General features: G+C 48.4%; 1 protein-coding gene across 4 annotated transcripts in view; it reads left to right on the top strand.

Annotated features, from left to right (window-relative positions):
- WWC3 (WWC family member 3) overlaps positions 1–14,392 on the top strand; it is a 128,568-nt gene that overhangs the window by 91,028 nt on the left and 23,148 nt on the right. For all 4 annotated transcript variants that reach the window (XR_009050270.1, XM_057718094.1, XM_057718095.1 and 1 more), the window contains 4 exons: positions 4,832–5,074; positions 7,941–8,030; positions 8,810–9,375; positions 14,176–14,296. Coding sequence is in view for 3 of the 4 variants with exons in the window: in XM_057718094.1 (XP_057574077.1) it covers positions 4,832–5,074; positions 7,941–8,030; positions 8,810–9,375; positions 14,176–14,296 (1,020 nt within the window). In the remaining variant the exon portion in view is untranslated. The remainder of the gene's footprint in view (positions 1–4,831; positions 5,075–7,940; positions 8,031–8,809; positions 9,376–14,175; positions 14,297–14,392) is intronic.

Raw genomic sequence — 14,392 nt, 5'->3', positions numbered from 1 at the left:
TTGAAGCAATCCTGCTGACACAGATGGCTCCTTATTTTTAACCTAAGAGCAGTTGTTCCAGAACTGCACAAACTGTAGCTGTTTCCATAGAAACACTTGCAGTCCTGATAGGAACAAAACATTCGGCCTGTCCAGTTTCTCCGCGTCTCAGCATTTGTTGCCAGGATGAGTCCTGCTGTTCCCCTGTCGTCGCTGGTGTAGTATTAGGAGTCCAGCTGCATTTGATCAGCCCCTTGGATTTTCCCTTCATTTCTCCAGTGACTTGTGTGTCTGGGTTTGGGAGTGGGGCACAGCTGTGAGATACAAAGGAAACAAAGGGATGCATCTTCCTCATTCAGGCCAAGAGAAAGAATCCTGGAGACGATCTGCTTTTCGTTTAAAGAAGTCGCTCTCTGAATATGTGTTCATTCAGAGGGGACAAGATGTGAGGGCAGGGTGGGATGTGAGGTCGAGGGCATTTGTAGGCCCTTCTTACGCCACGCATTCTAGATTGAGACTCCGTGAATTTCCAGTGTAGGATAAAGAGTTGAGCTGAATGGACACTGTTTATTGATATTACCATCTGACTCAGATCTCAGCTGAGACTTTGGTGAACTTTTGCTTTTCATTTAAATGGCTATTTGCAAAAAGAAAACTAAGGAGAGAAAGCGTAAGAAGTATCAAATCTGTAGCTGTAATTGACATGTGAAAGCACAAGGCTCTAAGCCAGCACTGCGTCCTGAAAGGTGGCAGTGCGATGCATCACGCCCCAGCACTGCCAGTCAGGGCTGTGGCTGGCCTGGAGTTCCATTTCTGTTCCAGAAAGCGGCAGTATTTTAGGGACATACAAAATTATATTGTAGATCACAGAATTTAGGTATAATTTCAAATAACTGGGGATTACTCTGCATATGTAAAATATGCCTCAAAACTGTGTAGTATTAAAAGTGCATTTTTCTTCTTTGAAAAAGGCAAGTCTTTTTTAAGATTTCCCTGTAAATTGTAAGGGTCCGAGCAGTTTCTGCAGCATAAATACAGGTTTCCATTCGTGGTTTAATAGTGCCTGGGTTGTAATAGAAAAGGTGTTTGGGCAAAAATAGTAAGGGAAAAATGATTCATATTTGACTTCTGTCTACATTAGGCCTGTTCAGGGGATGGAATTTAGAAATGACACAATAAATATGAGACTGGAATGCTTGATTGAGGACTTGCTTTCATTTCTTCACTGTCCTGAGCATGGGGATCTGTGTTTTGAAGCCTTGAAAGGCATTTGTGAGAGGATGTATATGGGCCATAGAAGGGATTGCCTATCAAAAAGCAGAGTCAGTCAAGAATACAGCTGACTTGCAGGAAAAAAAAAAAAAAACCCTCGCCAGTTTTAAATTGATCTCGGTTCTCATAAAAATGAACTTGGGGAGTTCCCTGGCGGTCCAGTGGTTAGAATTTGGCACCTTTACTGCTGTTGCCCCGGGTTCAATCCCTGGTTGGGGAACTAAGATCCTGCAAGCCACGCAGCGCAGCCAAAAAAAAAAAAAGGAACTTTTTTTTTTTTTGCGAACTTTAATCATGATCTCACTTTGTTTCCATGTGTTTAATTCCACTGAAAAGATATTTCAGAAAATAGCCTTTCTGGGAATGATTTTTCCTTTATTTACCCGGAATTGGATTGATGCTGCTTGCAGGAGTGGGGTTCCAACCCACACTACACATCAGCTATTGGGCGTGGATGTAGAAGGGACACTGTTAGCTGTACATCCGAATGTAGTCTGAAGTGGAAGGTCTGTTTCCTCCAGTAACTCTAACGCATGAAGGGTCCGCCTTGCAGGTGGCTCGTTTCTGGGCCAGCAGCACCGTAGACAAGGCTTATTGTTTTAAAGGTAAAGCCATCCTGTCTATCCCTTGGCAAATGTACAAGAAACCACTGAAGGAATCCTTCTAGAACTTTTGGCTCCCAGTACAGACAGACAGACAGACAGACAGACACGTGCTTCTCTCAACCTGGCTGAGAGCAGGACCTAAATGTCTACCTCCAGAGTGTGGGTCTAGAGAAAGAAATTGCGCTTTCCAATATTTGCCAGTATTCTTCTAGATTCATAGGTAGCTCTGAGGTAAGTATGCAGTCATTTGCATTGCTGTGAAATTTAACAATTAAAAAAGCACTATTTTTAAGCACAGTGTGCTTACCTGATGCTCAGTACAGCCCAAACAACTTTTCCAAATGGGTTACATGAAGTCAACTTCATCCAGATTGTTTCTGCTGCAGAAGTCATCCCTCACCATATGGCCTTACATATTTTTCTTATGAGCTCTGGAATGTTCCAGTACACTGTTTAATTCTGCCCACTGTACTATTTCTTTTATGCTCGCAGTGGGCAGACCTTTTGAAATTTGCCCTTTGCCTCTTCTCCCTCTCATAATTCAGTTTTTTCCTTATTCTTTTTCCTTGATAGTGGCTATTACTTGAGGTTTTCCTGGAAAGAATAGGATTATCTAAGATTGGCTCTCCAGCCACCCTCAGCAACTTGAATCCATGTGGAATGGCAGCTAACCTGAGCTGGCCAACTCAAATGGGATCTTGATCTCCTCACATGTAAACTTCAGAGAACTCAAAAGGAGTGGTTTTAAAACTATGTCTGCTTGTAGTATGGGAGTTATTAGTATATATTACCAGGTAATACTACTAACTTTAGTTCGGCTCAAATAGGCTTTCCTGTGGATCAGATACGTTGACATGAAAAATTATGAGGACCCAGTGGACTTGCTCATTGTACATCTCTTTTATATTTGTTCCTTACCTTTGACTTGGCTTGATCCTTAGTAGAATGTTCCAGAAATTTCATTGGGTCTAATGTCTGATTTGGCGCTACTTTATGGGTCTGCTTGGAGTGTTTCCTTGGGCTTCAGTTATATGACTGCCATAAATTTTAATTACGCTAATTAGACAGAGGTGGGCGCTTAAGCTCAGTTGGATTCCTAACCCTATTCAGCTGCATCTGTCATTAGTTTTTTCAGTGACATGATTTGGCACCATTTTCCAACACATTTTCAGGAAATTAGTTTTCAGTTAGAAAAGAACTTGCCTAGTAAAGCTACTGACAGCTATTTTCTTTACCTTCTTGAGGAACTGGGCTTCAGTAAAGTGTGTGCCTATGAACTATAACTTGTATACTCTCTTCTTCTCATGAGTGTGGGTTATCTGGTTGGTTTGGTGCTTGAAGAAGAAGCCTTGCCTGGTCCTCCAGCCAGGCTGCCTAGTCCCCGTGCTTATGTCTAGTTCAGGAAGAGCATGAATTGGTGCAGGGCTGGCCGACAAACCTTAACACGTGGACCAATGCCAGTTGACTGGCAGTATCTGCAGGAAGCACAGTGTTGAGAAGGATTCTGAAGTCTAGACCCAGCAGGAAGGATGCCAGCTTTGATTAGTGACATGTGCCCTGGGCATGGGACGGGCAGTCTCAGAAGCACTCTTGCCATTCCTATTTTAGTGAGGATCATCCCATCCGTGCCTAATGCAAGCCCCTGAGAGCTCCAAGACCAGTTAGCGTCCTCCAGACCAGGCTGGGCTGCCTCTGGGCTGCCTGAAAGCAGAGGGCGTCAAACTTAAACAAGCATCAAAAACACTAGAGAGCTTGTCAAAACCCGGGTTGCCCAACCCCATCCGCAGAGTGTGGCATTCAGCAGCTGTGGGGTGGGGCCTGAGGTTTGCATTTGTAACAAGCTCCCAGGTGATGCTGAGGCTTCTGGTAAGGGACCCCACTTTGAGAACTGCTGCCTTAGAGGCTAGAGAGCTGTGTGCACCTGCCACTTAGCTGTCCTCACAGCTCTCTGTCACCTCAGAGAAGTCTTTGGATTTTGGTTTGGGGCCTGTGTGCCAATCTCTGTCCTCCACAGCGCTGGGTTCCAGTCAGGTCTGGATTCCTTGTTTCCGCCCAGAAACAGCCCTCATCCTAGCCACATGTAAACTTAAAGGGCTTAAAACATCTACTCCTGCTTTGAAAGGATGCTCTGAAAACATGAGCCACATCTCTTTCACTTACTCTGCATTCAGCACCACCTCAGGACCCCAGTGTGTCTGTCAAGCGGGCACGCGGACATTTAGGCACGTGGGGAGTGACGAGAGCCATATTTTTACACCTTGAGGATGGGCGTGCTGACACAGTGAGTGCAGCTGACCGGTTTGCGTCCACCCGGGTTACCCCACACCACATCCACGCTCACCAGGGCTGGCTTCCATTCTTTCATATACTTGCTGGCGTGTTTGCTCTCCGTTTCATGGATTTAGCTTTTGTTGAGTATCTGCCCTCTACCAGGCATTTTGAATTTCACGTGTGGTCAAGGCCTCTGGCACTATTCAGAATCCCATGATGGACGCATTTCTCTCCTGGGATTTTCTCAAGGCAGGCTCAGCAGTTAGGCACAGCAGAGCAGGCAGGAGGCCGGAAGCATCTCTCTTGTGTCCAGCATGGTGTTCAGTTACTGCAGAGGGAGGGAGGGGGCGCAGAGAGAAATGAGCCGGCTCCATCCCACCTCGGAACAGTGTGCATAGGAAACAACACCACGCACGTGGTGGAGTTGGGGTCTGCCAGCCTTTTGGTCAGTTCTTTGAAACAAACATGGTTACTGTCATCCCGAATCTCATAGGCTGGGGCATATGTTGCAACGGACTGACACATCATTTTTGTTACTCCTCATTTCCAGATCTTTTATTTTGGTTATGTGAGGTTTACTCGGTGCAGTCATCCCAGTATTTATCAGAGTGAGTTTCTGGAATCCGTGTGATGGTGCTGAGAATGTGTGAAGATGATTTTTTTTTCATCAAGTTCATGGATTTTTCTGTGTCCCTCTCTCGCAGAGTCTCAAATATCCAGCAGCAGCTGGCCCAGCTGGAGAGCGAGTCCTGGCCGGGCATGGCCGAGGCCGACAGGGACCGGCTGCAGCTCGTCAAGGAGAAGGAGGCCCTGCTTCAGGAGCTGCAGCTCATCATCCAGCAGAGGAGGCCGGCGGAGGACGTGGCCAGGCTGGAGGAGGAGCGGCGGCGCCTGGAGGAGGAGATCCAGCGTGCCCGGGCCACGACTGTGCAGGGCGCCACGGAAAGGTGGGCTGGCCGGGCAGGCGGGGCCGCTTCTAGTGGAGGAGCAGCTGGCAAAGCTTAATCCTTATTACTTAGGCAGCTACCGCCTGGCGGGAGGTAGAGGGAGCTTGCGCCTGCCTGTCCTCAGCGGGTGCCGGCTCTGCCCAGGGCTCGGAGGCTCCTGCTCCCTGTGTACAAGTGGAAGATGGTCGAGAAGGGAATGGAGGAGACAAGACCGGGGAACCCACCGCTTAGACCCCGCCCACTCCCACTGCAGGTGCTGGGTGCACCCGCTCCCTGTGTTTTGGGGACAGCGCCCTGGACAGGTGTTGGGTCACCAACAGGGGGCCGGAGGCAGGTGGTAGTCTGCTCCACAGCCACAGAGAAGCCTCATTCCTGACACAGCAGCATCTCCGTTTCCGTGGTCTACCTCTTACTTTTATCTCTTTGATTCCTCGCCAGGAAAGCCTGTCCTTTTTGCAGCAGGAAGTCTTCGTGAGCTCTGTCGCATGTCCGTTTCTGAACGTGCGTCTCTTCAGTTGGTCTTGGGGCTCTTTCCTAGCATGGGACACATGAAGCCAGCATGGAGTCCTTTGTCCTCTGTTGCTTAGCCTTTCGGTGTTTGCCCTGTCTTCTGGTTTCCATTTGCTGTGGGTGATCACGGATTGTTGTGTGATTACGGATTGTGTGGAAGGCTGGGTCTGCTTTCCACGTTGTTGTCAGAAGTTCAGGGATATCTGCTGAGCTTTGGAGCGCCCACCGCCCATTTGATAACACACTGGCTCCTTAAAATTCACCGCATTACCAGGATCATAAGCTGTATCTCTGTGGGCATTTTCTACGAAGAGTTTAATAGTCACCTGAATTATGTGGTCAGTACAAGTTCCCCTTATAACGATTATTTCACTGAATGTTAGGACAGTCCTCTGTATTTGCTGGGGGTTATCTCTGCTTGGATATTCATTGTTAATTGATGGACAGGTCTGTGTCATGTCCTTAGGGGCTAATGGCATTGTTGGAGGGAAGCAGTGGTGATTGGAGGGTCCAGCGCATAGGAATGGGCGGAGTGCATGTTAGTTTGCCTGAGGCGGTAGCCTGCTGTCACCTCACCCAAAATAAACCTAGAGTTTATTGCTTCTGACTGTGCAAAGGGACTAGGAAATGGAAGTTACGTCTGTGCTCTTGTGCTTCTGTATGTTTCAGCTTGATATCACCTTCCATTCTCCCTGTGCTGTTCTCTTGTGTATGTTCTAGGTCGAAGGGCCTTGGAGTTCTGGTTGTTTTTCTCTTAACGGGGTGGATTCAGTCCCACAAACACCCTGTGCATCTCAGGACCCCACACCCACACAGCCTTGACTGTTTCTGCCCTTGCCACGTGGAAATCAGTGTGTGGTAGTGCTGTGGTCCCAGGGTACAAATCTGTGGAATCCCACAGAGCCAGTTTTACCCTGATACCTGGGTTCAGGGCCTGGGTCACCCAAGCTCGTTCACCTGATGGGGTCTTTCGTGGGACCAGCCTGGGAGCTGCATCCTGGGGCACAGGGCCCTCAACTGGCACTGAATTGGCCCCAGGTGTCTCCTGACTCTGCCACTACACAGCCTTGGGCAAGGAGGGCTGTGCACAGGTGCTAATAAGCACCTTCACGGCCTGGTGAAGGGACCAAGTGCCCCATGAGGGTTCCCTCGGTGGTTATGTTCTGGGCCTGCTGAACATGGGCCATTTCTCCCTGCCGCTTAGGGCCCTGAGGTGGGAGGCTTTCCTTGGGAACAGGCTGAGGGCGTTAGAAGAGACCCAGTCTGGGAGGAGGGAGCCAGGCAGAAAGGGACCGAGGTAGGCGTCCTGGGGTGACATGTGCCAGCTGTTTGGCCAGGCCCAGTCTTTGCCTGTCTTGGTTTCCGTGGCATCGTTGTCGGAAACTTTGAGCCAGGTTAGTGAATGTTACTGGGGGTTGGGGGGACGCAAGTTTTTTCTTCTTTCAAAGGAAAGAGCAGTTGTTTTTAGGGTGCCTACTTTGCCACATGTTAAAATGCCATCATTTTGATTTGTAAACGAGAACTGTTTTGTTCTAGAAGCAAACATACTCATTTGTACATTCACTTAACCATTTATCGAGTGCCTATCCATGTCGGGCTCTATTCTAGGCAGTGGGCTTAGTGCTATGGAAAAAAATTCATTTTAGAAAATAATAAAGAGAAAGAGTAGGAAGAAAACTACCTCCAATGCTGTGGCAGTTGCTTTTTTATTTTATTTGTGTTTGATCTTTTAATTCTGTAGGTTTTAGAATGCATGTAATTTTGCCTGGAAGGGGGCTTAGAATGAGGGAATCTGATTTGTTCCAGGAATTCCAGTAGATTACTGCATGCTGTGTATTTGTATCCATCTTCTAGTCTAGTCTCCCATCCATCTGTTCATGCACCCACACCCATCCTCCCACGCACCTCAACCACACATACATATGCCCATCTACCTGTCTACTATCTGTCCATCCAATCCACCTGTTCACCCATCCATCCATCTGCTTGTCTGTCCCCCGACCCCCGCATCCATCAGTCCATCCAGCCACCCATCCATTGATTTATGCATCCATCTTTCTACTCATCTGTCCACTCATCCACCCATACACCCATCTATCCATCCATCTGTCCATCCACCTACCCACCCATGCGCTGCACTTCTGCAGTGTTTTCAGGCACTGTTCAGGGGGCTGGTGGTACATTTTTAAGCAAGACAAAAACAGTGTTATCTTGGTTTTTATGACCTGGATGTGCTTTTTAGAATTTACTCATTGATACCTCAATTAGTTTGCAGGAATTTATAGTTGAATTTCTTGTTAGGAAAATATACTTGCCATCTTTGAAATCTACCAGTGGACTGTTTTCGTACCTACAGGATTCTACTTCAGGAAAAAAGAAACTGTCTCCTGATGCAGCTGGAAGAAGCCACCCGCCTAACGTCCTATCTCCAGTCCCAGTTACAAAGGTGGGTAACTTGACGGTCATCTTATAATGACGTGCCCATTAACTTCACAATTCCCTTTAGCTTGGTTTTCTCTCCCAGAATTTGGAACCTGAAGTGGTTGTAAACACAGAACGGGAAGGTGGCTACATGGTATTTTTAAGAGGAGCTGCTCATATATGAGACAGGGAATAGGAGAACCAAATGTGACTTCAGAATAATGAATCAGAAGTCAGATTTATCCAAGGATTTTATAGCTCACAGCATCAGGAGTGTATATATCCAGCTATATGTATGCACACATACATTTTTATTTTGATTTTTTTTTAAGGCATGAGTATCTTTAAAATCAGATTTGGATGCTCAGTAACAGCTCCGGTTTTCAAGTACTTACTGTATTGCGAAGCATAGAGTCCAGGGCTTTCTGTGTATTATTTTCTGTTCTCCTCCTTGAGGCAGGAACTGCTACTATCACAGCACCCGGTGCGAAGGTGGGGGACTCAGAAAGGGCAGAGCCCTTGACCAAATGCATTCAGCTAGTCTGAGTTGGAGCTGGAACTTGAACTCGGGCAGGAGTCCTTGACGTTAAGGACTGCTCTCTACCGACATTCAAAGAAACAAAGGAAATAACGCTCAGAGGTGTTGAAAGAGGCACTGGGGTGGCTCAGAGGTGTTGAAAGAGGCACTGGGGTGGGCAGGGCTGAGGCGGGGTTGCTCTCCTCGTGGAACAGACCGGAGGCTCGGCTCGCGGGAGGCACGAGCGGGCTCCAGCCGCGGGCTCCAGGCTGCTCTTCTCGTTTCAGCCTGTCGGCCAGCACCCTGACCGTGTCCTCGGGGAGCAGCCGCGGCTCCCTGGCCTCCAGTCGCGGCTCTCTGGCCTCCAGCCGGGGCTCCCTGAGCTCCATCAGCTTCACCGACATCTACGGCCTCCCGCAGTACGAGAAGCCCGACGCCGAGGGCGGCCCGCTGCTGCGCTTCGACCTGGTCCCCTTCGACTCCCTGGGCCGGGACGCCCCCTCGGCCGACGCCCCGGGCCCCGCGGGCCTGCACAAGCAGAGGCGCTCCCTGGACACGCCGCAGTCCCTGGCCTCCCTGTCCTCGCGCTCCTCCCTGTCCTCGCTGTCCCCGCCCAGCTCGCCCTTGGACACGCCCTTCCTGCCGGCCTCGCGGGACTCACCCCTGGCCCAGCTCGGGGACGGCTTGGAGGCGGCGGGGCCGGGCGCCCCGGACAGGCTGCGGGCCCAGGCCTCCGCCGTGGGGGACGAAGACCTGCCGGGCGCCGCGTCCCTGCCGCCGCACGGGGGCCCCGGGGACGGGGAAGGACCTCGCGAGCGAGCACCGCCAGCGGCTGCCGCTCCCACGGCTGCAAGTACGTACTGATGAGTCCGGTGGGTGCCCCGGGCCGGGGAGGAAAGGTCTCGATTCCGGGAGGAACCTCGTGGCCTGGTGAGCCCTCAGGTCCGGACCGTGCAGGGGACGAGGCCGCCGCTCGCTCTGTGTGCTTTTGTCCTGGGTGCTTGAAATGTCATGGAAACTGGCAAAGTAGTCTCTCCCAGGCTTGTTTTCAGAGTATACCTAGTTGTTGAAAATGAGGATAAGAACCACATACTCCTCCACATTCAGACGCTGATAAAGAATGAACTCTCCGGGGCGTGTGCCCAGATGGAATGTTGTGTGTGCCCGTCTCAGACAGCCCGGGAACTGCTGTCTGGCTATGGCTCCGCAGAAATCTCTACTTCCTTTGGCCCTGTGACTTCATCTCTTCATCCTTTGTCCTTGTACTTTTCAAGGACTTAATTCTGTCACAGGGGAAGTGAAAATAATTGGCGTTGGTTGAAAAGACAGGCCTGTGAGCATCAGTCCTTTCTACCAAATCCGTTTCTCTGCTGCTCATCAAATTGAGAAACATGTAGCCATGAGAATTCCATCCTTCCAGTCGATGTTAATTCAGCTTCTGCTTGGTGCCAGGGTCTGTCAGCTTGTAGCCCACGTGGAAAACCAAACTGCTGTTCTAGAGAGTGTTCTGGCCAGTGGCTGGTGCACAGAGCAGAGTGTGGGCTTCAACCCTGCTTATCTTGACCTCATGTGCTTTTGTGAGCCAACCTCTAGCGACTTTAACTTTCTTCATTTTTAGAGAAGATCAAAACAGGCTTCTCATTCCTGAAGTTCACCCCATTTTATTTTCATTTGCACAGCAGAACTGTTTTTAGACGTTCCATGTAGGCGAACACTAGAAAATTTGTATAGCATAGTGGATCTCAGCCAGGGGTGTTTTTGCCCCCTGGAGATACTTGGCAGACATTTTCGGTTGTCACACTGAGGGGCTGGTGGGGAGGTGCTACTGGCATCTGGTGGGTGGAGACCAGGGGCACTGCTCAGCATCCTCCAGTGCATAGCATGGTCCCCACCACAAAGAACTGATCCAGCCAAGATGTCAAGAGGGCAAAGGCTAAGAAACTCTGGTCACGTACTGTTAAGTAGTTTAGCAGCAAAGGGTAGATATAAAACGTGAATACAAAACCAGGGTGGTGTAGCAGAAATGGCTTCGAATCTAGTTGCTTATATCCAGATTCTGTTCCCTGCCCCATTGACTCCCTAGCTGTGCGATCTTGAGCGCATCCTTGGATGGGGCCGAGTCTCAGCTTCCATGCCCTTGAATGAGGTGATCTTTATGGGCTCTTCCATTCAACACCACTCTGTTACCCGTCAGTTTTTTTATGTATAACCATGCGAGTTATTATATATGTGTAAGATAATAGTCTCTCATAGCATTTATGTGTTTAACCAGAGATTCAGTACGTTCTGAGGCAGCCCCAGGCCTTTTTGGCATCTCTATTATTTTGGTGTCTCCCCTTCTGTGTTTGCAAACAGACCTTTCATATCCCCAGATACGTCATTTCTGTAATTCACGTGTGCTTTATTCACTTCGTTCTTTGTTGTAATCACAGATTCAGTGCTCCCTGTTTATTCCTGTCATTCAAAAAGAAAATACAAAATAAGGACTAAATTGTGCATCTGCTGTTGCTCAAGCTTCCTTTTCTCAGTGCCTCTTCCCTCTCCCCCCTCCAGTACCAACTTTTCTTTAAAGGTTGACTTACAAGATTATCAGTTATGTAGAAAATCCACACAAGGTCCAACATCGCTTTTGGTCCAGGGGAAAGACTGGGTGGGGAGAAGAGCTGACTTAATTTCTGATCCTGATTTCTTTATTTTTCTTTCCCACTTTGTGGTGGTTATAAAGCTTCAAGCTTCCTAGGCTGGGAGGTCTGTGCTTATGGTCAGATACTGCCACCTGGTGGAGCATTCATAGATGACACTCTGAGTAGAAATGGGCTCTTACAAACTACTTGACACAGTGAATGGGCCCTGGTGGGTGCTCTCTCAGGGCTGGGTTGGGTAAGCAGCTTCAGGCATGGACACAGAGTGACTCCTTGCCTCCCTTGATGCTTGTGGGAATGCCTAAGCCTAGAATCATTGCAGCTTCATAAAGTTGGTGAGGATCTCAGTACTTGTTATATTAACCCCACCCCTCATTTCTGACACCCGAGTTCATGTGGTCCCCTCCACTCTCCAGTCTGACTAAGAACAGTACAGTGTAAGTTTGACTCAAGCAAGCTTTAGCAAGAAAAGATTTTAGTAATGTAAAATTCAGAATTGCCCGTTGTGTTTTAAATCAATCTAAGGGGACAGAATGTGGGGCAGGAGAGTGGGGAAGTAGACTGTCATCTTTAACAGTTTTCACATGTTTACTAAGTTTTATCTTCCCCAGATTTTAAAAGTCAAATGTGTCATGATTTTGAAATCCGTTCCTATTTCCCACTGGTATTTGCTAATATAAGTCCATAAATATTTTGACTTTGTTCATCTGTTTATTAATGTTTTTATTACATTCCTACCCTGTTTAAAATTGTTGGCTTAATTCTGCAGTTTTTTCACTTTGTGCTTTTTTTTTTTTTTTTTTTTTATCTCTTTTCTCATGCGGCGTGACAGAAACGTTCACTGTAAGTGACCTTGGACTTCCCCTTTGCCTTGCTGGTCAGGCTGTGCCACATCTTTGTGCAGTGAATCAACGTATTTAGGATGATCGGGGTGTGGTCAAGAAGGACATAGCTCATAGCTGTGCTTTTTGTAGCTCAGCAGTTACTCTTATTATTGTTATTGTCATTTCAACGGTATTCATCCTGGCGATGAAAGTTGTGTAAGGACTTTTCCAAAAGCTTGAAATATTTTTTCCTCCTTGCATTTTTTCCCAGACTTTAATGCTTTCATTATTTTAGTATGCCAACTGGCAGCTTTGCCCACGATGTGATTTTCGTTATACTTTCTTCCTTTTCGTCAAGCAGTGTTGTTGTCCTTAGGTCTCAGTGTCTGTCTGTGTTCAGTGATGGAAAGGTCAGAGGTTTATAAATTGAATGTGTGGAAGACGTTTATTCCTTACTTCACTGGCTTTGCTCCCCACTGTCCACCACTTTTGCCTTGAAGCCCAAGAGCAGACGGTTGGAGTGTGTAGTGTGGGGTCTGCCGTGTGCTTTTTTTCTCACCCAGGGCAACTGCTGACTGTACCTCCTTCTGTCAGCTCCTGCATCCAGTTGCTCCAAGAAAGCGCCAAGCCCTGGATCACTGAGGATTGATTCCCTCATTTCCTTTCTCTCTTTATCCACCTTCATTGCAATGAGAGAGAAATTTTGTCAGAGTCGGGTTGCCTGGAGGTTAACTGGATCATGCGTGGTGTTACTTCCTTAAAGCTGTGTAAGGCTGAGTGGCAGGGCTGGGAATGGAAGTAGTGAGCAGTTGTGTTTTCTGTTCAGAGCTGGGAGCCTTGGGTCCTTCCATGGGACAGGGATGACGAGCAGAGCTGGACTTGGGAGTCGCGATCTGCGATCTGAGAGTCGATGCCTCTGGGCAACCCAGGAGAGAGCCAGCTTCTGCCCCTGACCGAGGCGGAGCCTGTGGCCCCGAGGCTGGGTGCTGCAGACCTTTGAAAGGTCGGCTTTTGTCTGCAGTTAACATCGGCCACAGCCGATATCTGTTTTGTACCAAAGGCCACAACCCTGTCTGTCTTGTACCCCATTGAATGTGTTTGGGTTTAATGGTTCTGTGAATATAATTTGGTTGAAAAGAGAGATGGTCACTGGTGGACTTGCCATTTCCCTCAACATAGGGGTGTGCAAATGTCTAGATTTTCAATTTCTAAAGCTTAGATGACCGAAGATAAGTAGAAAGACAAGAGGGACCTGCATTATTAACAAGAGGCATTGGTGATGCCGGAATGAGGCGCGGTTTGGGGCTTCATGGTTTAAGCCCATGTTCTAACCGTGTGTATCTCTCTCAGAAGCGTGGAGGCTCCTGTGTCCATCTTTACATTTCACAGAGGGAGACAGCATGCCTGTTTGCTGGTTTTGTTTGTATTGGTTTTGTTAAAAGGAACTTGTTGCTGTGAGGGAAGAATTAGAAAGAGTTGATGAAATGGTAATAGGGAAAATGTCAGTGGTTGTCTTTGGCTCTTGGTTAAAATAGATAACAGACAAAAAGAAGCTGCCCAGTGATGGTTCTTTCTAATCGCAGGAGACAGTTCTGGAAGCCAGTCTGGCCCCAGGGCTGCTGAGGAGGACGCTGCAGTTAGGGAGACAGGGGTCATAGAGACTGAGACTTGCCAAAGGCCGAGTCTGGGTGCATCTGTGTCCTTTGATTTGAAAGTCACTCCATTTTCTTAGGAGTTATCTGATGATTTTTTCAAATTCTGTTTTCTGATTATAAAGCAGTGTAGCCTATGTTTCTTGTATTAAGTATGGAGAATACCAAGCCGCATCAACGAGGAAACACCCCCTCCCACATCTCAGCAAGAGAGCTGCTGTCCAGTCCGGACGACATCTCTCTCCTGGTCTTCCCATGTGACACTCTCTCAAAGTGCCCCACCAAGGGCCTTCTGTCCTGTGCACTCATTAAGGAGATGAAAGGCGATTTATGATCATTAAAAGAGCTTTTAAAGAAGTAGCCGGAAGCCTGTTTCTTCCATTTTTCCGTATAAGAAAAGACTTGAGCCGAGCGCTTGTAAACACACATCTGCGCACGTGCTGGCCTGTCTCTGCCACTTCGTGCCTTTGTCTCTGCTCAGCCCCAGCCTCCTGCACTGTCTCCTCCTGAGCCTGGCCATGTCTCTTGCTTGCAGCAGTGACCCTTCGAGAAGACAGTGCCCAGAGGCTGGAGCGGAGAGCGCGCCACGTGTCTGCCTGCCTGTCCGATTACTCGCTGGCCAGCGACAGTGGCGTATTTGAACCTCCCACCAAAAGGTTAGAAGCTGCCCTTCTCCCCTCCCCCAGGCTGACTTCCCAAAAGGTACCCCTGCCGAGACCTGTCTGGCTTGACACTCTGTGTGTCTCCGGGGT

This window comes from Hippopotamus amphibius, chromosome X (genome assembly GCF_030028045.1).
Source record: "Hippopotamus amphibius kiboko isolate mHipAmp2 chromosome X, mHipAmp2.hap2, whole genome shotgun sequence".
In the NCBI taxonomy this organism is placed as follows: Eukaryota; Metazoa; Chordata; class Mammalia; order Artiodactyla; family Hippopotamidae; genus Hippopotamus; species Hippopotamus amphibius.
This window is presented reverse-complemented; position numbering and strand designations above follow the sequence as displayed.